Genomic DNA, 21,418 nt, shown 5'->3' with positions numbered 1-21,418 from the left:
TCCAGAAAAAAGACATGAATATTTAACATGAGAAATAAATTTAATGCTGTTTCCTGGAGGATGAAGGTGGTTAAAATAAATTGCTTTTCTAGCCATGCTTAATGTTTCATAAAAGGAAGAATGAACCTTAAATGCTGTTTACATTTGTACTGTTAATGATATTTTAAAGGAGAAATTTATAACAGAGAGAAATTTTTCATCCAGTCTGCCAAATTTGAATACTTTGAGTTTCCATTCGGGCTATTTAGACAACATGGTGGTTGAGGGTGATCAGATCTGATTCCATAACATGTTCTAGTAATGGTAAAGGAAGGTAGATAATACTTTATTTATTTATTTATTTGTTTGTTTGTTTGTTACTCATGTTTTTATACAGTTAGAACGGAGCTATCAGAGATTTACTGCATTTTATGCCAGTCGTCACAGTGGAAGAAAATTAACATGGTTGTATCAGCTGTCCAAAGGGGAATTGGTTACCAACTGTTTCAAAAACAGATACACATTACAGGTAAGGACAAGTCATACCAATAGAAACACTTGATGATGGCTGTTTTCAGAGGACTGCATGCAGCCAGTAGAACCTTTATATATATTTATTTTATTTACTATACTGATACTAAAGATCTGTGTTTAAAATTGACTTAGGAAATGGAACACATCACCTGTGGTTTAAACAGGTACTGAAATGCATTTTTTGAGATAAATGCAACCTCTTTGCCTAGGATCTCATGCTGCTTATACTTTCCTGTCTGCTTTCTCTCAAAAAGTAGATGGGAGAAGAAACAAGATAGTGTCAGACTTTGACCTTGTCATCATAGATTAACCCTGTGATGATAGAGATGGATCAGCTACTGAGAGCTGCGTGGTGTATAAATTTGGTTTCATTATTCTGCTGGAGTTGGGAGGGTTGTGAGGATGAATTCAGCAGTCTGTATTGGGTATAGTGCAGATTAAATGGGCAAGAGTTGGAGTGACAGAGGAAAACAACTTAAAACTATATTGGCAAATACAAGGATAATGCTTTGATGCCATAATAGACAATTTGATGGAATGTCTGAAGCAAGCTAAATGATTCTAATCCTGGGGTTTTTGTTTAGATAATGCTGGAAGGGGGAGTTCTGGTTGTAAAAGCAACATTTGATTCTTTTTTTGTAATTAGCACAACTTGGGTATTCTCTGTTGTCCAAATATTCCAGTGTGTGTGTTTAACTGGTGTGTTTCAGGCTGTTCAAATTCAGAAAGTGTTTGTAAGTTCTCATTTTTTGATTTCCCCCCTCTCCCCTGTGTTCTTTGTTTTTGGATTTGTCAGGCATCCACATTCCAGATGGCAATTTTACTGCAGTACAACACAGAAGATGCCTACACTGTGCAGCAGCTGACAGACAGTACTCAAATAAAAATGGTAGTGACTTTCCATGTTTTACCACACTCTTGTGAGCAATTGTTTTGGTCTTCAGGGCTCTTCCTGCTATCATAAGAAATTTGGATTACACATGCTTGGAGCCAGAACCAGCTTCTGTCCCAAAGGAGACAGATGTGCTCTATTCTTGGTCAATTCACTTTCCTGGTTTACTTTCCTGTAGTCATAACTGCCTGGTCTTCTGATGAGTCTTAGTGCATGTACATTCCTGCTCATGACTGGAGTGAATTGTCTAGCTTCCTGCTCAGCTCTGGGTAGAAGTTTTCAGTGTTTCAATGCATACATTTTAATGTTAAAAGACAACATTTTAGCAAAACCAGCATTTTCCTTAAATGATTGATCTATGCATCTGTCATTCTTTTATATCTCAAGGCTTTTTTACATGAACATAGTAAATCTGCAGTTCATTGGCCAGCTCTCTCCTGTGGAAAAGGTTCCCTCCTTTTCTTCCCAAGCAGGCTTTATGGCCCACAATTTGACATTTATTTGATCTTTAGCAGTAGGTTTGAATCAAGTCTGCTCTGACTTCTGGAAAGTTAGGTATTCCTCTTCACTAGGATCTTTACTTCTAGAAATGCATACCTAGAAATTATTGTTGCTGATGGATTACAGCAACCCAGAAGTCTTAGGGGGTTGCCATTTATTACAGACTGTAGTAAAAGAGCAGCTTTGCAGGCCTGCACAAAATATTGCCAGTAGCCTTCTGAGTGAGCAACCAGCAACAGCAACCAGAACTGATCCCTGTTAAAACAAAAATATGTTAATCAGAAAGCAGAGAGTGCTTGCTTTCTGAAGTTTAAGCTTGCCATGGTATATATATTTGCATGGTTTGGGAAAAATTATTTCTTAGGCATATAAGTCTGCTTTCAAAATAGTTCCTAAAGCAGCAACTGGAAAGATTTCTTGTTTGGAATTAGTATTTCTCAAGAATTTTATTATATTTGACCAACCACAAGGGGGGATACGTCATAAAACAATGTCCTTTTTGGGTGTTATTTCTGTGAACTTAGTTTTTACTGCTTTTTCTTGCCCCCTCATTTTGCAGTGTTCTGCACTCATTAGTTCTTAGTCTAAGTATGTTCATTCTTGTTCAAGTTTTTAAGTTAGACAAAGGTGCTGTCTATCTGCACTGATAATGTTTTCTATAATTTTGTAGGATATCTTGGCACAAGTTCTACAGATACTGTTGAAATCAAAATTGCTTGTAAGTACTCTTGCTTTCTCATGACCTGCTTAACATACAGTGAAATATGTTAGACTATTTATTACTTGTTTGTTTGTTTATTTATTGCAGGTTTTGGAAGATGAAAATGCAAATGTTGATGAAGTGGAGTTAAAACCAGATACTTTAATAAAACTGTATCTTGGTTACAAAAAGTAAGCAGCATGAATCACTTAGATGTAATGAGTAGCATCCTCCTCTGCTTTCAAAATCTGGGTGAAACCTAATATACTTGGGATGAAAGCTTTGGGGTTCAAGTGCCAATTCAAATGTAGATCCAATATGTACCAGCATGAAGGGAGAGGGCTCATGAGTGGTGGGAGATGGGTGTGATTTCAGCTCTTAGGCTTTGACTTTGTCATAAAGTCATAAAAAAAGTCAAGGCCTGATGTATTTTCATATGTCCTTTTTGTTCCTCAATTTTTGTCCAGTTCTTGAATAGTTCATTCAAGTGCTGCCATTTTGCCAAGGTGTTACTCACAAGGACTCAGCAAATCCATGATATTTTATAAGGTTACAGTAGTGTCCAGTGACCCACAAAGGTCAAAGCATAAATGTTCATCCACTACTGCTAACATGAGAAGATCAGGCTTGTTTTATAACCACGGTGTATACAGTGATTTGAAGACTTAATAAACACAATTTTCAGTAGGTTTTATTACTTACTTTAAGCAGTTGTGTATTTTAAGCTGTTTACAGCACTGTGGTACTTCTTATCATGCTTACCAGAGCATAGATATAAACACACATAAATTCACTGAGGAGTTCAGTGCTTTGTGAAGATAAGGTCTCAGGTGAAAGAAACATTTTAAAACCTTTCCTTGTACTTCACCCTTTATCTGCTCTCTATCCCCCTTTACCAAATTAAAGGTTTGAGAATTCATGGTCTGTTGCATTAATGCAGTGATGGAAACAGCTCAGGGTTGCTGCATTGTGCAGCAGCTGCTTCCCAATTTATGATGGAGAGCACTGTGCTAAATAAATAACAGTGCAGCTAACAAACAGGCTGAGCAGAGCCCTGTGCTCCCTGGTGCTCTGGTGCTGAGGTTTGCTCCCCACTTGTGACACAGGACCTTGTCTTGAGTGGCCACGTGTGGCAGTGGGCTCACCTCAGCACAGCTGTCAGTGCCAGGGAGCCTGTGAAAGAAAGGCAGAGCTCAGTTCCACAGAACAAACAGATTTCTCCACATTTTAGTCAGAATCCTGTCTGTAAATCAGAAATTCTGTAAATCAGATTGTTTCCATTGCCTTCCTTTGTCCCCTTCACTGACTCCAAACTTCTTACCACACACAGAAATATTTTGAATACAGTGTAACTGTACAGTGCTAGTTACACAGATCACTAGGATGGGTTCAGTAAACTGCGAGATACCAGAAAGTTAGTTTGTTTCATTGGTTGGTTGTGGGCATTCTTTATTTTTATTTTAATCTTTTTTAACTTGAATAAGAGCATCTCAGGTTTTCAGAAGAGCCAAAGTCCTGTATTGTTGTAAAGTAATCATGGTGCTGTGGCTTTTATTTTGGAGTTGGTTTTTGTTTGATGTTTTTTCTGTTTCTTAGGTTTTTAAACAGTCTAATTATTGTTCATTAATTTCTGCTTTTCTTTACAGCAAAAAATTAAGGGTAAACATCAATGTGCCAATGAAGACTGAACAGAAGCAGGAGCAAGAAACTACACACAAAAATATAGAGGAAGACAGGAAACTACTGATTCAGGTGAGTTTTATTGCAGAATGCTGTCATGAACTCAATCACATGTGTGTAATAATTTATGAAGCTTACTGTAGGGTTTTCCTAATTTTTACTAGAAGACAACATGCTCTAACTACATTAGAGTTCAAAAAATGTATTTAAAATATTCTTAAAGGTGATTTGAGTCTGTAGTAGAAACTGGAGGAAGGCACTGTTCGTACCTGATGTTGATGAGTGTTTGGCTTCCTTGAATACACATTCACCAGACCTTGTCCTTGGTGAAAACTGAATAGTAAAATGATAGTAATACCCAGGTAGTATGAAATCAGCATTGGTTTTATATCAGTTCATTTGGAATCCACTTGAGAGGCAGGGGAAGGAAATACAGAAGTACCACTAAGACAGTGTCACAGTAAGGGTAAATATTTAAAGAAGGCTTTTTGCTACACAAGCAGTTCTGTGTGGCTCTTGTTACCAGTTGGTGCTATTATTATTATGACTGACTGACTGTAAGCACAGTTCTAAAAATTCATGTGTCAAAACCACTTTTGATGCCTGTGTGCTGTGGAGACTCTGAGTCCTTGAAGTCTGTGTGAGTAGCTGACACTGGGCAAAGCTTCTCCTGTCTGGTGCTCGAGGTGGTGGTGGTGCTTCTGCAGGGGCAGACATCACCTAGGGGAGTGAAATGGCTTTGCACAGAGGGACAGGTACTGTGCTCCTAAACACACCTTCCCAACTTTGCTGTGCAGGCTGCTATTGTGAGAATCATGAAAATGAGGAAGGTTCTAAAACACCAGCAACTGCTTGGAGAAGTGCTAACACAGCTGTCCTCAAGGTTCAAGCCACGAGTTCCTGTAATTAAGGTATGTGAGACCCACATCTCTGAACCTGGATTCCGGGAGGTGAGGAGGATATCTACACAGACAAAACACTTGCTTCTGAATTAAAAAGGAAAGCTATGGAGATGGGATGGGCAAGGACACATTTTTTTGAGTTGCAAGTAGGAAATATTTTAAGAAGACATATTGCATTTCTCTTAGGGTACTATCTGTGTTTCACGTTGTTGGCAGTGGTGGTAAAATAGTCGCTGGATTGTGTCTTTTTACATCAGTGTAAGCTTACCATTGCCCTTGATCCAGGCTTACCTTTTGTTCCTGTTTCCTGCTTTCCTTTACAGTAAAAACGTTGGGGAAGGGGGCATTGTATTTAATTATTTACTCATAATTATATTGATTATATTAATTATTCATTTATGTATATTAATTTCTTCATCAGTTTAAGTGAGCTCACCAGCAGTTTTTATATCCACAACCAAGGGGTAGGTGAGGCAAAGGACAGGCAGTGAGAGCAGTTGCATAAACTGGCACCAGGGCAGTTACACAGAGAGTCCCTCACTGCTGCTGCTGCTCTTTCATGACCTTACATAAGCTCTCTGCACCTTGGTGTAATTCTTTATTTGCTGTCTTACTATGAAGTTGTTCAGCATGCTGATGATTTCCCAATCACACCCCTGGAATGACATCCAGTAAGTGCAGTTCAGTTTAGTGGATTAGCAAAGCCTTCTGCTTGGATGTGGTCACAAAGAGGAGAGTGAACTGCTGTGGTTTGTGTCCTTTGCCTATTCCCATCCTGTTTGCCAGGGAACTCCCTTGGGGGGTCAAAATCAAAGTTTGGAACAACCCCAGAGGGGCTTTTATGCCCGTGTCCCACAGCTTACCTCTGTTCTGTTCCTCCCACAGAAATGCATCGACATCCTCATTGAGAAGGAATACTTGGAACGTGTAGATGGTGAGAAGGACACCTACAGTTACTTGGCTTAGCATTTTTATTAGCAATGACCTGACTGTGTGACACTCGGCAAGTAGGTATGTGATGGAAAGAATGAAAGCGACAGAACTTCATAGCAGCCACCCTGCTGCCATTTGGACCTCCCTTTTTAATGACTGAGACCAGGACTCCATCAGCCAGTCTCAGATTTACATCAGAACTGCTCAGGATTGATACATTTCAAGTATGTAAATATGGACACCAATGCCATTTAACCTAATTTAAGAACAGAAAGGAATCAGACCCTTCTCGTTTAAGGGTTGCATGCTACTGCATTTAAATCAATACATTGGCTATATGATAAACAGCTGCCATCACAGGCAGCACTTATACATGTTGGCAGCACTTGGAGAGCGAGTCTGAATGGACCCATGTGTAATCTGCTATGAAAAACCATTTGTATAGTGTGTTTCATTTTTTAATGTGTGATAAATAATAAAAAAAAATTTAAAAGATTTCTGTACAAGTTGCATTTGGTTTTATTGTTTTAAGTTTCATGACTTATCTTTCTAAATGTAAATAAAAGGTATAATGGTTATGAAAGCTATTAGAAATTCGTTTTGCTTTTCCTCCCCATTTTCTGGTGCTTTAAGAACATTTTGTTCTATGAAGGTACTGTCATCTATCATTATCTGTGCATGTTACTTCTTTTTGAAGAGGAAATGTCTGTGCTTTGAAAATAAAAGAAATTTGTGATGATTTCACAAGATATGCAGAACAGAAAATGCTCAAAATATTTGTGGCAATGCTTGGTCATCTGAACTTGGAGCTGGTTTTAATATTGCTCTTTGTGCTATAAAGTGCATCACCCTTGCATGAATGCTGCCGAGAACAAAGGAAGTTTAGGCTGCCCATTTCTTTGACTGGAGTGGAGCAGAAAATTGAGTGTGTTCCTGAAGAACAATTCCCATTAAATCTAACCTGTGATGGGAATTAAAATACTTTAAAGTGTTACTAGACATACCTTGATTGACCAGGCCTCATTCCATTCTTCTCACAACATTTTATGAAATGAGTATTGGCATTCCATATGCTACAAGCACAATGCTGCCATCCTCCCAGCTCTCACTATTGGTAATCTATATTTTCTAATCTTCGTCGTGAAAAGAACTTCTGTAGCCATTTTACCCTTGATGCAAACTGTGATTTTGTTCACTGTTTCTTCTCACAGGAAAGGAGCCAGGTTTTGTGTTGCTAATGTTTCTCTCTTGAGGGAAATGGTTACAGTTGAACTCTGGGTTAAAAAAAAACCTGAGCAGTACTAGGAGAGGGGTGTCATCTGCACTTCAGATTTTGTATGCTTGCTATGTCTGTTCTGAAAAAGCTAAAGACTGCCATTGGGGCAATAGAAGCATCTTGCTGCTCAAAGTTGCTTTTGGAAATTTAGAAGAATGGAACTAGTGATGCCTCTTTTTTTTTTTCCCCTAAGATGCTGTTTTGTTTTTGTAAACCCTTCTTGCAGAAAGTTCAGGGCTAATAGATTTCTTTAGCAGGATGTGTGTGCTATGATGACAAAGAAGCAGCCTGAACTCCTTTCTTAGTTGTAAGGCCTGAAATCACCTGCTCTGAGCTGCCTTTCAAAGCCCTTGGGTGGTTAAAGCAGTGCTTTGTGTACTGTGCATGCTTCAGAGCAGGAGCTGTGCTCTACCTGAGGGAGAAAATCAGGATTTTACTTTTGGACTGGTCTTTTCCTCATCAGCTCTTAGTTCTTACTTGGGCTACCACCAAGGTGGAGGGCATGTGGCAGCTGCCTGCTATACATGGAGTGTGGAAACAGGAGGAGCTGAACTCAGCCCCAGGCTTGGAGCCCCCTCAGTGCAGCAGGTAACTGGTCACCATGGACAGGAATTCATGGACTCTGTGGCAATAATGCCACCCTGTGCCTGCCCTCCCACTCCAGCTGGTTTGACCTGAGCATTGTATTCTACATCACAAGCTAGAGTTCCATCCACTAGCAAGTAAGAAATAAATGTGGTAGCCCTGTACAATCTAACTGCAGTGTAAATGTTTCTGGATGAAAACTGCATTTCTCTTCTGCATCTCTTAACTCTTTAACACAGGTATAGTTACTGTTGTATTTATCATTCACTTTGGTGCTTCAGAGAAGCCACAGTGAGGGCACCTTGTACCACAGCTTTGTCTTGAAAGCAGTGTTTGTCACAGAAATCACAGCTACTCTGGCAATTGCAGGAGTTTCTGGGCTGCAGCCATTCCTCCAGAGAACTTGGATGTGGCTGCATCCAAGCGAGCTGAGAAACTGCAAGACCACCCCTGTCTCCCTCAGGCACTGCAGCACCAATCACCTGACTGCCATCCACACTGTTTCCATCTTCACACTGATCTTAAACCCAGAGTAACAGAAGGAGACAAGTATGGAGCTGCCTTTGCACAGAAGTTACAGGTTAAATTCACATTGCTTTCTCAAGGGGCTGACACAAAATTCCAACTCAATTCCAGTAAAAATGAAGAAGTTCAAGTATCCTTTATTCAAGGTTGAAAAATGTACCACACCACATTATTGCAAAAGTTCCTAGGTACAAAACACTTTGCAGCTGGTGAGAAGGCAATAAAAAGTTGGTTTTTTTAAAATTCGTTACTATAAATTACTGTTACAGTACTTTGCAAATACAGAATTTCAAATTGCATCATTTGTATTTTTCTAAAATTGCCCACAGTACTAGAAATTCCTGAAGATAAGGCAGCTGTTTGTTTAAAAGAAGAGGTAGCTGGTGTCAAGGGATTTCCATTTCTCTTTCAATGCCCACATACTTAAGGGCATCAGCTTGGCTATATCTGAAATTAAAAAAAAAAAACAAAATCACAAAAAGCCAGTATAATGGAACATTTCAGCTTCATTGTTCTGACAGAATGGCACCACAGCCTGGAATACTCATATTTCCCATCATTTCCTCACCAGCTGGGGTGTTTCCTCCTTGTGTGAATTTGCAGGTGCATAACACTGTTGACCCACAAGAAACTACTTTCAGATGTGTTTGATCAAAGGAGACAAATCACTAAAATTCCATTCTTTTTCACCTTGACTCTCACAGTCCTGATGTTCATTTTCAGTACTGGAAAGCAACTGCATTTCTCCAGACTGACCTACACAGTATTGCCAGTGGACAGCTTAGTTTTTGCCCAGTAAGATGATTGTAGGGGACAGTAAGGACACATTCTTAGCAAGCATTTGTCTGTAGGAATTCTGAAATTTCATTCTCTGAAATTCTTGCCTATTTCTGAATGATGGGGGAGTTAACTTGTGCTGCTACCAAGGTAACCCAACCAGAGAAAGTCTGTCCCCATTTGTCACTACACTTTTCTCTACACAAGCTGCTTTTCCAAGTTTGCAGGCTCTTAACCAGCTGCATTGCTCAAATCAGTCTTGCTATGGCATCTGGCTTGACAAAAGCAGTGTGGGGAGTGCTGCTTCTCAGCTGCTGAGACCTGAGGCTGCAGGGCCCAGGCAGGCACAGGAACTAACTCTGAGCTGTGCAGATACTGAAAGCTAATCCCACCTGAAATCCATCTACCCACCTGTAGTCAAAGAACAGTTCTTCACCAGTCTGAATGGCTCTTTTAGCAAATATTCCTATTCTGTGATCACCATTAACCATCATAACTGTTTTAAAAGAAATTAGCTATGTTAGTACAAATACTGATAAAATGCATGTTAAAGAAATATCTCACAGTATTTCATACATTGATGAAAAGCAAGTAAATGTGAAACTTACCTTTTGCATAGCAGTTGGGATTTACTGAATGGTTTGCAAATCTAATTTTGTTGCCCTTGCGTGTTGCATCAACCACAAAATCTAGGGGGGGCAGAAAAAAACAACAAACCCCACAAATGTTGGATGGGTCACCTACAAACACATTTTTTATTTTAACACCTAGTGTGCTTGGATCTTAGCAGCTGGAGAAGACTGCACATCTTCCCCATGGAAGAGCTGGCCCACCACCCTGAACTCTGCTGTTCCACATGGTGCTTTTCCTTTACCTCCTGCCACAGTGGCACCACCTTGGCTTCTCACTAAAGCTTCTCTACCTTTATTCCACAAGGACAATCTCCATAAATATGCTAAGTCAACACTAACATAAAGCAGCAGGGTTTTTTTCCTCATTTCAACTATTTTCCAGTATTTTATGCTTGACACAGTGCAGTCTGTAAGTTACATACCACATGTGGCTTTTTTCCCCCAACACAATTACCATCATAAATTACTGATTATTTAATTCAGTAAAATTACTTCAGACAACACTTTTTACATTCTTTAGTCTACTTAATGTCTGCACATAATTTTACTCCATGAAGTTCTACTCCTCTTGTACAACAGGCTCATCACTACATCTAGCTGACCAGCATTTAGAGAAAAAATCCCAAAGACTAGCTATCAGCAGGATGAATCCATACACTGATAGAGAAAGATGTGTGGAAATAAGTTCTCATTGTTACCCGCTGGCTGCAGAAGAACAGGGCTGAACAAAATGCTAAGCATACACACTTTACTTATGCTGCCAAGGGTTGCAACTAATGCATACATACCATTATTCAAGTTAAACAGAAAGCTGCACATGTATTTGTCGTACACTTTTCCTCTTCTGTCTGCCTCATCCTGAGAGATAATCTGAAAGAAACACCACTTGTAAAAGAGAGAAGCACTCCTCCACTGTGTAACCACAGCAGCTTAATGTCAGCCCCTCCCCAGCCTTTTGAAAGACAGGTGGAAGTTTTTCTATTCTCTGGGATTTAAAGTATTCCCAAAGTGTTGTTTTCAGCAAGCATTCTGCACTTAGCAAACATCCATGCTTTGCTTTTAGCACACATAAACTCTTTCAGAGCAGAAGAAAAGCAAGAATTGCTTCTCCTCTCAAAATCAGGGCTGCATACCGGACTCAGGGTTTTATTGCTGCAGAATACAGCTTAGCAAAAGCTCCTACTGACTTTCAGTACAATACTAAATAATTTGCCACCAAATTCTAAGCATGTCTGAACTGAAATTCCATCTAAGATAAAAAGGACATTCCAGCCTCTCCTTCTCACAAGAACCTGTTTCAAAAGTTTTGTGACATTTCAATTGTGTAGCTCCTGGGATCTGAGGAGTGACAGCAGTCACAGCCTGTACCAGGTCACAGACAATGGCACCCATGGTTGGTCCCTGTCAGTGCAGAACTTCACCAACTAAGCTCATATCCAGTGTTCTCCATCCTTACCTCACCACAGTATTCAGAGATGAATTCATTCTTCTGTACAGGATCTTTTATAAAAATTCCCCAGCCTGCCACATCTGAAGGTGCCAATAGTAAGTGCTGTGGAATAGAAATACCAAGAAGTTTTGATATGCCTGACTTAGATTTGAGTTCAGTTTTTCTTTCCATTTTGTTTTGTATCACTTAGTGAAATGCATATGTTGGAACTCCAGGAATGCAGACAAATCCAGAGTCTTCTAATGATCAAACACACACTAAAATTACAGCTTGTGAATCAGATGTATGTAAAGGAAAAATGACCAAGTATTTCAAAACTACTAAAAATTTTAGTTTAACCACCCCAAGACACCTTGAAATGAGAGGGTTACATAAAAATTCATTTACTAAAGACTTCAACCTCAAAAGGTCTGCAGCCAGGAGCCCACCACTCATTAGCTCAGTAATCAACTGTTTTGTGAGAAGACATTCGAGAGTAGAAATAAACTTTAGCTTATTGATTTATTTGCCAGAACTGAATGGGCTTTCAAGACTTTAGTAGACTGTATACAAGTTTATACCTCAGAATCAACAACTGAAGAAAGAAACTCTGGGATAAACTTCTTTATGCTGATCTGGGGAAAGACTGTTGAGCTCCTTAAAACAGCAGCCTATTTGCAATTAAGAAGCAAAGCCTGAACAGGGAAAAGGAGATATTCTGCTGCTCTGCTGCACAGAACACACTAATTGGTACATGACAAAATGTAAATAGACTTAACAGCAGCACAAGAGCAAGCTAACAAGTGAACACTCCTTTCCTTGCTGTTGGGTTTGGCGTTTTTTTTCTTTTCCAGTTTGAAAGTATGAAGGCAAAGAAATTCCATTCTCTGGCTTGAAAATATAAGAACACCTCTAACCCCAGCCAACAGGCCTGCAGCTGTGTAACTCTGGACGTACTTTTTTGGATCCTCTCTGAATGCTGCAGTTCTTGCAAGAAACATTTTTGCTGTCCCAGTGGTCAGCTGCTCCACAGGTGAGGCAGAGGTCAGGGTCACACTCACGGACAGCCAGGTAACAGGGGCACTGCTTGGTGTTGCACTGTGCTTTACAACGACACCCAGGAAAACGATTTTGGCCTACAAAGGAATGGGTGGAAAAGAAAAACAGCAAATATGAAAATATACAGTGTAAAACTAAGATTGTGCAGATTAGAGTGTATCAGAATATTGGTAACACAGCCACTGATAGCTGCTTTCAGGAGTACTGCAAATTCTTTCCTTCCCTGATTTTAATAACTCCTCCTCAATTTCAGCTCTGAAGGCTGTTTCTGACTTCATGCAAGGGCCAATTACAAGGGCCAAATTAAAGTGAACATGCTCACACTGTTGGACACAATTTGCTGCTCCTGTAACTGCCTGCAGCAGTAGTAGTACTACTACAGACTGGTAGTACAGAGCTCGTGGTGGACAGTGAGAAAAGTTTATGGATAACTTTTAAATGTTTTACTTACATTCTGAGCTGCACTGACAAAACTTCTCACAGAAGTTTTGAGCAATTACACATGGGCATGAGCTATCACAAGGCTGACGTGGGTGATCACATGGCTGATAGTTGTAAACGTGATTCGATGACCCATCTGAATAAAAATAGCAACATTTTGTAAAGTTGAAAGCTGCAGACAAACAACATACAGTTCCCCTCACTCTAAGGCAGAAATTCCCTTTTAGTCATTTAACTAAGAAAGCCCAAACATGAACAAAAAACCCAAACCACAACAAGTGGAGTTGAAAACCCAAAAAACACAAAACCAGAACTGTAACATTAGTGAGGTGTTTTACACCATTAGCTGCCTTCCTAGTGCACCTCATTCTGCCACTGCTCAGCTGCTTTGAGTACTCAGAGCTGAAAGCTGTTTATGTGGAAAACTGAGAAACAAAACCACAATGGTATCATTTCCTGTCTGAACATGTTTTGGAATAGCACTGATATTATTCAGCAAAGTAAATTTGCTTAAATACTGAAAGCAATTTTTAATGTGGAACAACAGTCAACTTTCAAACAGGTACCACTGGCAATGTAATTCCATTATTATCATTATTATTATTATTATTATTACTATACCACTGTGTTTTCCCAAGTCAATTTTCCAGTACAGATAATGCTGAAGTCTTCTAAGCAAGAAAGGAACTACCAGGGACAAGTCTAGAGCTTTACCTATACAGTAGCTAGGAGAATTTGGTTCTATTTAAATTATTTTTGCTATTAATACTCTTGAGCTTGTTTTGAGTTTGCATGAATTTGTAAATTTATAAAAATGCTCAAGCTAGCAATCAGCAACAAAAAATGAGAGAGACAAACAGATCAATTATTTATGTTGCCAGAAGTCCCAACTATTCTCAACAACTTTTCAGAGAACTATTTATAAATTAAACTGGCTTACAAAAAAAAGGCACTTTTTACTGCAGCTCTTATCCTTAATACCATTTTTACCTGTGCTTCAATGAAGCCATACTGAAAAGACAGTAAACTCAGCTTCCTTTCCTTTTTATGGAATTATACAGAGCTCTTCCAGCTATTTAACCCAAAGAGTACCTTTTGTCCCTACAATACATGTAAGTGAGAGTTTACGTTTTTAATTTTCATTCTAAAATTTCTGGCTCCCCATGGAATATACATAATTGCCTAACATTAAAAAAAAAAAACAAAACAAATAACCAGCCCCCCCCAGAAACAACCGAAACAGAAAAAAGCAATAGTAGAATCTTAAAAGTTCAGGACATAAATTGAATGGAAAGATGCTAACCCTTTTTCAGCTGTATCTTTCTGCAATGAGCAGCCCACAACCTGCAAAAACACAAAACAAACAAGAAGGTTGACAGGAACTCCTCCTGCAGTGGGCTGGGAAAGGCAGCTGCATCTTGCTTAAGATGGGAAAGTTTCTGGAGACATGAACAGCTGCTAAGTGCACACGAGTCAGAGGGGCTGCAGCAGAACCTGTCCCAGTCTAGGGCTGGCCAAGATCAGAGCTCTGCAGCTGCTCCCCTTCTCCCCACCCTTCCTGCAGTCCCAGCATTGCTCAGAGGAGCTGTCCCCACCCAGCCCAGCCAGAGATGCTGGAACTCAGCTGCCCCTGAAGGAAGCCCTGCCAAGAGCAGGTGCTGGAGCTGCTTCTGGCAGGCAGGAGCAGCAGCAAGGGAAGGGTATGAAGCTGCAGATGTGGAGGGTCATGCCTGAACAGGGGCACAGAAATGGGGCAGCTGCACAGGGCTTGGCCCCAGCACCACTCTGGGTGTCCCCTGCAGATCACAGCCAGGTCCCACCCTTCACCTGAGGAGCTCCAAGTACCTGACAGGACAGAGTGCCTGCCTGGCACAGCCACACTGATGGGACACCTCAGTATTCCTTCTGGCTGGACATTTTTCTCCAGCTGTCCTGGCTGGTGGTGCTGCACTGAGCCTTTCCCCTTCTGCCTCACAGCCCACACTCCTTTCTCTTATGTCCTTAGTTTTCCTTCAGTGTCCCCTTTCTCAGGCAGCTCAGCCAAGCACACCTTTGCCAGAAGTGGTGTTCTTGTTGTGTGGTGGATTTTATTGTTTGTGTTTGTTGCTTTGCTGTGTTTTTTTAAGAGTAACTTGCTTTTTGGTTAGCATTCACTGTACTTGAAAGTTCTTCCAAGTTACATTTGCCCCTTTATTTTGTATCCATTTCAGATCGCAAGCTCTTTGGCCAGGGAATGTCAGCTATTCCATAAATGGTCTGTCAGAAACAATCAAGCAAAAGCACCTGTCTGGACCTTTAGTACCAAAAGGAAAACCAGACTTTTCATTTCAGTAGCCTTAAAATTAAAGGAGAAATCCATTGTTTTATTTTTAACTCAATTCTATGCATTTTAGTTACGACTTTTATTTTAGTGAACATACATAACAAAAAAATTAGATTAAGGATTTTTAAAGTTTATACTTCTTGGACTTCCTTAGTATATCATGTAACAACATGAAGATAATATGGGAGAAGCCTCATTCCCTGGCCAAATAATACATTGCCAGCTGCATCAAGCAACCTCACTTTCTCTGCAGATTTACTGAGCGGCCCAAAACACTCATGAGCACAGGTACTAAAAGATCCCCAGCACAGAACCCTACAAAAGCTATTCTGCCTTTCAGTGAATGCAACTCCTCAGAAGTTTGCACTCTGAAAAAATATCTCCCACTGTAACTACTTAAATAGGACTTTTTAGCTGCTACTTCTTTCATAAAAGCATAGCAGCTTTTACTTCAACTAAATGGTGTGCAGTGCCCTCCAACAGCTTCATATAAATAAGATTCTCTATAAAATTGCCCTTCTAAAGCATTACTATGAGATTTAACTCAATAACCAATTTTCTTACAAGCACTGAAGGAGCCCATAGAAGTTAGAAATCCACAAAGGCAGACTTGTCCAAGTAACTAAGGCTGAGAGGAAAGAAGAAACCCAGAATTACAGAGTACTGTAATAAATAGATGACATTCCTATTAAGAGTGATTCACTCTAGAAAAGGCTACCAACATATATTTATGAATTATGAGACATTGACCCTGCAAGAGGACACTTCCCATATGCCTGAAAGGAGTGCAATTTTGACTTAAATTACTCTTATGCACACCAAACTACTCACTTTCTTGTCTACCTGGTATTTGGAAAATGTAACATACCATATTTTTGAACAAGTCTTTCACAGAAACTTGTCTGTCACTCCAAGATAATAAGAACTTACCAGCACAGCAAACTCTTAAAAGCATTCTGTGGCCAGACTTGTTAAAATACTCTTTCATTAGCAATTAGCAGCTTCACTTTTTCTCCTAAGGTAAGCACTCTCCTAATACTTTAAAAGCACACAAATGTGCATACACATCAAGAAAGCATTAATAGCAACAAGTCAAAGCAGAAGGAAAACTCCAGGGGCAGTCACAAGGGGAAAGGCATCCATGAGCTCTGTCCCTCTTCTGGAGAGACTTCTGTCACAGGAGGAAGAGGGGGGCTGGAGACACAGTGGCAGCAGAACCTGTGGGCAGTGACACAAGACAACAGGCTGCCAGCACTGACCAACAGGAGTTTGGACTGGCACTATCCAAGAGTATTCACTGCCTTGCAACTTCCAAAAAACTGCCACAAAGTGCTCGAGTTCCCCCGGTTAGCACACAAAGCTGGAGCCTGAGCAAGCACTACACTAAAGGCAGAGTCATTTTTGTATCTGCTCTAGATAAATCTGCATCTCAAACAGGAGCAAAAGGCAAGGCCTGGTCCCATGCAGCAGGAAGCAAAGGCAAGGAAAGGACAAAGTTGAGATAGCACTCACAACTTGAAGCTTCATTACAAAAAGCCAACTGGAAACTCCATAGCAAGTTCCCAAGCAAGCCAGTGGATTTGTGCATTTGGTTGCTGACATCTGCAGGAGAGCCAGCTTAGAAAACAAGTGTTCCCAGGAGCATCATGACAGCAGCTGTCAAAGATATTGTTCCTCTCTCCTAACAACCTACTAGACCTCTAAACTTTGCCAGTGGCTCTGGGCAGCAGCAGTGTCAGCCAAGCCAGCACTAAAAACACCCTTTGGAAGAAGCTGCTCCAGCATCTCTTGCTTTGCACAGGGATATTCTGCTATCAGAAAGAGCATTAAAAATTCAAAATACATGCCAATTATGTCAAATATGTAGTTGAGTCTTTGCAGTGTTTGATTTTCTGGCATCACTCAAAGACTTCAGTCTCCCAGATCACCTTATCCACAGCCTCCCCAGCACTCCAAGACTCAGCCTTCCAACCAGGCAGCACATCAGAATACCTGTGCCAATGCCTCAGTGCACCTTTTGCCTGATAACACTGAGACTTTAAATCCCTACAAAAAGGCATCCTGAACTCTTGGCAGAACTACATAAGCTATTCAAACACATGCAGTGAACAGCAGTCCAGCAGAAGGAGAAGGAAAATGAGAAAGTGGGGGGGGAAAAATAAAATATTTTCACATAAAATTACTAAGTGGCCTCTGAATAGGGGATGAAGGCAAAAAGGAAAACCAAAATAATAAAGAAGCAGCTTTAAAATCAGTACCAAAATAGAGGAAGGAGTGCTGATTAGTTAAAGCAAACTCAACTCAGCTCCCAGCAATGGAAGAAAAATATACACATGAAAGAATGAACAGCACTGAAGTACACTCTCCTCCAGCATACACCCATGCTTTTCGGAATTCTTTCTTCATTCAGGTTTTTTACTGGCTTCTATGCAAAGCACTCACTTCTCCTCAAAGAGTTTTCTCAAAATAACAGCTTAATCTTATACACAGGCCAGGCTCTGACACTTACTGGTTCTCCAAAAAATAGCTATATTAGAAGTTGTCTTCTCCCCCTGATCAGCCTTATTACAGCTATCTCAACAAAAATGTCACAGCAAGGAGGGAGACAAGACATTTCATTATCCAAGAGGGGTGCAGTCTTGCCAGCTAATTGCTCAGTATGCTCATAGAGCACCAAGATGATATGGGAAATAGGCAAAATTGTGCAAGAAAAGACTTTATCTGCTCTCAGATTGGTTACAAGAGGCCAGCAAAAGCAGCTTTTTGCTGCTGCTTTTCTCTCTGGTGATGCTGCTTTAGCTCAAAGCCACATGCACACATGGACAACCTGCAGACAGGTAAGAGCCCTGCAAGGGAAAAGGCAAAAGGGAAAAGGGAAGGTAAGAAACAGAGGAAGATTTCCAGATGGTTGTCCCAATTGCTGATTGCAGGAGAACTTCAACAGCAGGATGTAGGCAGGCTAAACTGCTTTCCTTTTTAAAAAGGCTACTGCCATAGAAGGATGGAGACAGCTTGATTGCCACATATTCTGGGACATTATATTTGTAAAATTATCTCCTTCCTTCAATGAGAGTTTAAAGACTTAGAGGACATTTCAAAACTAAATTGCTACCAATAAAGTTTTTATATTGGCAACTAATAAAAAAGCAAATAAAGTCAAGAAACCCCATGCAATGGAGTGTGCTTTCATTTACTTGGGAAATAAAACTCCTAAACTAAAAAAAACTCTGAGAATTCTTCCAAAACAATGTCAGCCTGGTAATCATACAATCCATTTCAGCTGCAAAAATACATTTGAACCTTTTAGCTGTTCTTTTAAGTAGATGTGGTGGCACCATTCTTATAGCAATTTGTGTCAATCTGACAGCAAGCCAGTTTTCAGCTATATATTCCAAACTTGCACCATGGCTAATAACCTAAATTTAAGCAGCCAAGCCCACCAAATGCCCAAACACTTGAAAACTGTGCCAAGAGCATAAAAATCAATAGCTTTTGCTGAGAACAAAATCTTTTCCAGATGCTCACTCAGTCTTTTCCCAGCTCACATTGCCTGCCTCTACCCTACAAAGCAGAAATATTCTACTCCACGTCAACAGGATCTTTGAACCAGTTCAGGAATTTCACTAGGCCTGGAAATAATAAGTAGACAAGCTAAGACAGAAACAACAAGAATTGATGGGACAAGAACTGGAAGGACAAACTTGAGGGAGAATAAGGGAAGTTAAAGGGAGAAATAGGAAATTATATGGGAAAATGTGTGCTTATTGCTTGCTAAAGAAATATTTTTGCTAATTTTCAGTCAGCTTTTAATCTCTTATGTTCTTATCTCTCAAAATAAAAATAATCAATGCAGAGCTGCATTCTCCAATTCAGAATTCTAAAAGAAAAATGCATTTCATTGACAGACAATAGCCACAAAATTTTGCAATTTCAACAGAAATTGTGTCAGATAATAATTTGCTCTTCATTGCAGCTTCACCTCAAATAATAACTTGTTAACCTAGCTCTTTAGTTGGTGTTCTAGGTGCTAATGAAACTGTGGTGCAACAAAGAAATAGTCCCTCCTAAAGAAAAAGAAGGCAATCCTACTAGCTTGTTATCTGAAGCTTGCTAGAATACATTTCATCATTAAAAAAACATCAGTTTTATTTTTAAAATATCATATAATCATTACTCAATCCTATTGAAACACTCCTGAATTTAATGTTTATTGTTGTAAAAAATAATTATTCTACATTATGTTGAATGTTGCAACAACTGCATAGGTGATTTCTAATCTAAACAGAGTTTTGAAAACTTGCATCAATACACCTACAAGAACCTAGCTGTTAAAGAACTTAGAAAGGAAAGGGAAAGACAAGAGGAAGGTTATAGTTGGCAGTGCAGTAAGATTTTGTCTAAAACTAAAACACCATTTTGTTTTATTGCTGCAACTTTGGGTTTTCGAAGCAAAAGAAGAGTTGCACAATTTTCTTTCAAAATACTTTCCGTTCTGAACCCCTGTATCTCCAATTTATTGTTATGCTAAGGGTATTTAGTAACAGATTTACCTGTGTTTCCTTTTCTTCTTTCTGGGAGGAGTATCAACATCTTCAGCAGGGACTGGTGCAATAATACTAGATTCCTTTACTCTAAACTCATACACCTAACAAGAGATACCATAACACATCCACGATAAATCTCTCACTAGTACAAAGTTGCTCATATTCTAAGTTAGTATGATTTCCTCCAACCAACAACTTACAGATTATATCCAGTCATAGTCTCTTTTCAATACATTTAAAGTTGATTATTTTTGTCATTTAAGAACTGATACTCTAATTTAAACCTCTTGTAAATTTAATTTTAAAACAGTTTTTAAAACTAACTTCTATGTATTTGTGGTATGAATTCTGGACCATAGCACGCTTGGGAAAACCAAGAAAATTAATTATTTTCCCTTTTAGTAATCAATACTAGTATTTGTATACATTAACTTTAAAAGTAAATCACTTTGACCCTTAGCAAGTATCTTCCCTGCTTACCTGTCTGCACGTTTTGGTCCCAATCAGTCTGGCAATTGCACAGAAGTTGTCATAGTAGGTGCCAATAAGAACTCTAAACATTGAAGCTTCTGCACCACTCCATTCCACGTTCTCTGGAGGCTCAATATTTGGCTTCATCTTTATTGGTGTTTGACACCTAGAATTTGCTTCTGTAACAAATAATTGAGAGTAAGGCTATGTATCAAAATTTACTTTCCCTTTCACATTATGATTAACTGCAGTTAAAAAATATCCCAGGTTTTTTGTTGCTTCCCAAGTGCCAGAAAAAACAAACATTTTCACATGCCTTTTACAGAAGCTAACAGCAGCTACTCAAATTAATGGCCTACATGTAAATTGAGACAATGCAGACTTTCTCTTACAGTTTGATTAAACTCATTGTTCCAGACTGCAAGGCAAGATGTATTCTATTACCATCTGTATGGCAATTGTCTTTTGTCAGGTGGGCAGCTTTCCTTATCTCTCTCTGAGTGACCACAATCACTCCTCCCTGGGGAGGGGACAGCTGCTGATAACAGGCTATTGAATGTCACTGCATGACTGATAAGAACTACAGCATCCCCCTTGTGAGATGCTCTGCCCAGAGGGAGGAGCCAAGCATTGTTACCTGAATATAATCTGGAGATTCTGGAACACCAGCACAGATTCTCCACTGGATTTCCCAGAGGAACAGCTGCCTCTTCCACTGGATCTTCAGAGGAAAACTACACCCTTTCTACAGGATCCCTGCTCCAACAGAACCACACCTGACACTGCAGGAGGACTGCAGCCACAATTCCAACTGGACTGCTACCAGCACCCTGACCAACAGGGTGTCAGGTTGTGTTTCTGACTGTATCAGTGTTGTTTTGGTTTTACTGCATTGTTTATTTTATCCTTTTCTTCCCTATTAAAGAACTGTTATTTCCTGCTCCCATAATTTTTGTTGCCTGAGAGCCTCTTAATTTAAAATTTATAGCAATTTAGAGGAGGGAGAGTTCATTTTCTCCATTTCAGGGGAGGCTCCTGCCTTCCTTAGCAGGCACCTGTCTTTCCAAGCCAAGACACTCATATTATTCTGTCTTCTCACTCAGTTCCATACATTCCAAACACACATTTTCTAGGATTGCACGGCTTGACTTGTTTTGGCTTTTTTATTTTTGTAGCATTGGTTTTTTTGTAGTTTTGGTTCTGTTCACCCTCTCAAGCACGGCGGCTCATGGAAG

The 21,418-nt window shown here is 39.8% G+C and overlaps 2 protein-coding genes across 8 annotated transcripts in view; one reads left to right on the top strand and one right to left on the bottom strand.

Annotated features, from left to right (window-relative positions):
- Positions 1-6,719, top strand: part of CUL1 (cullin 1) — a 52,118-nt gene extending 45,399 nt beyond the window's left edge. For 2 of the 3 annotated variants that reach the window (XM_058825382.1, XM_058825391.1), the window contains exons 16-21: positions 377-508; positions 1,310-1,402; positions 2,577-2,624; positions 2,715-2,797; positions 4,253-4,358; positions 5,084-5,281. In XM_058825382.1, coding sequence (XP_058681365.1) covers positions 377-508; positions 1,310-1,402; positions 2,577-2,624; positions 2,715-2,797; positions 4,253-4,358; positions 5,084-5,281 — 660 coding nt within the window. Of the gene's footprint in view, positions 1-376; positions 509-1,309; positions 1,403-2,576; positions 2,625-2,714; positions 2,798-4,252; positions 4,359-5,083; positions 5,282-6,073 lie in introns of those variants that run through there. The other variant, XM_058825401.1, reaches the window with a different exon arrangement.
- Positions 6,720-8,693: 1,974 nt separating this feature from the next.
- The window catches only part of EZH2 (enhancer of zeste 2 polycomb repressive complex 2 subunit), a 29,511-nt gene continuing 16,786 nt past the window's right edge, over positions 8,694-21,418 (bottom strand). For all 5 annotated transcript variants that reach the window (XM_058802197.1, XM_058802204.1, XM_058802213.1 and 2 more), the window contains exons 10-19: positions 20,193-20,362; positions 19,719-19,813; positions 14,149-14,189; positions 12,856-12,981; positions 12,303-12,481; positions 11,373-11,468; positions 10,705-10,786; positions 9,893-9,973; positions 9,696-9,780; positions 8,694-8,954 (exon numbers count right to left, since the gene is read on the bottom strand). In XM_058802197.1, the coding sequence (XP_058658180.1) occupies positions 8,894-8,954; positions 9,696-9,780; positions 9,893-9,973; positions 10,705-10,786; positions 11,373-11,468; positions 12,303-12,481; positions 12,856-12,981; positions 14,149-14,189; positions 19,719-19,813; positions 20,193-20,362 (1,016 nt within the window). In that variant the 3' untranslated portion in view covers positions 8,694-8,893. The remainder of the gene's footprint in view (positions 8,955-9,695; positions 9,781-9,892; positions 9,974-10,704; positions 10,787-11,372; positions 11,469-12,302; positions 12,482-12,855; positions 12,982-14,148; positions 14,190-19,718; positions 19,814-20,192; positions 20,363-21,418) is intronic.

This window comes from Ammospiza caudacuta, chromosome 1 (genome assembly GCF_027887145.1).
Source record: "Ammospiza caudacuta isolate bAmmCau1 chromosome 1, bAmmCau1.pri, whole genome shotgun sequence".
NCBI lineage: Eukaryota > Metazoa > Chordata > Aves > Passeriformes > Passerellidae > Ammospiza > Ammospiza caudacuta.
This window is presented reverse-complemented; position numbering and strand designations above follow the sequence as displayed.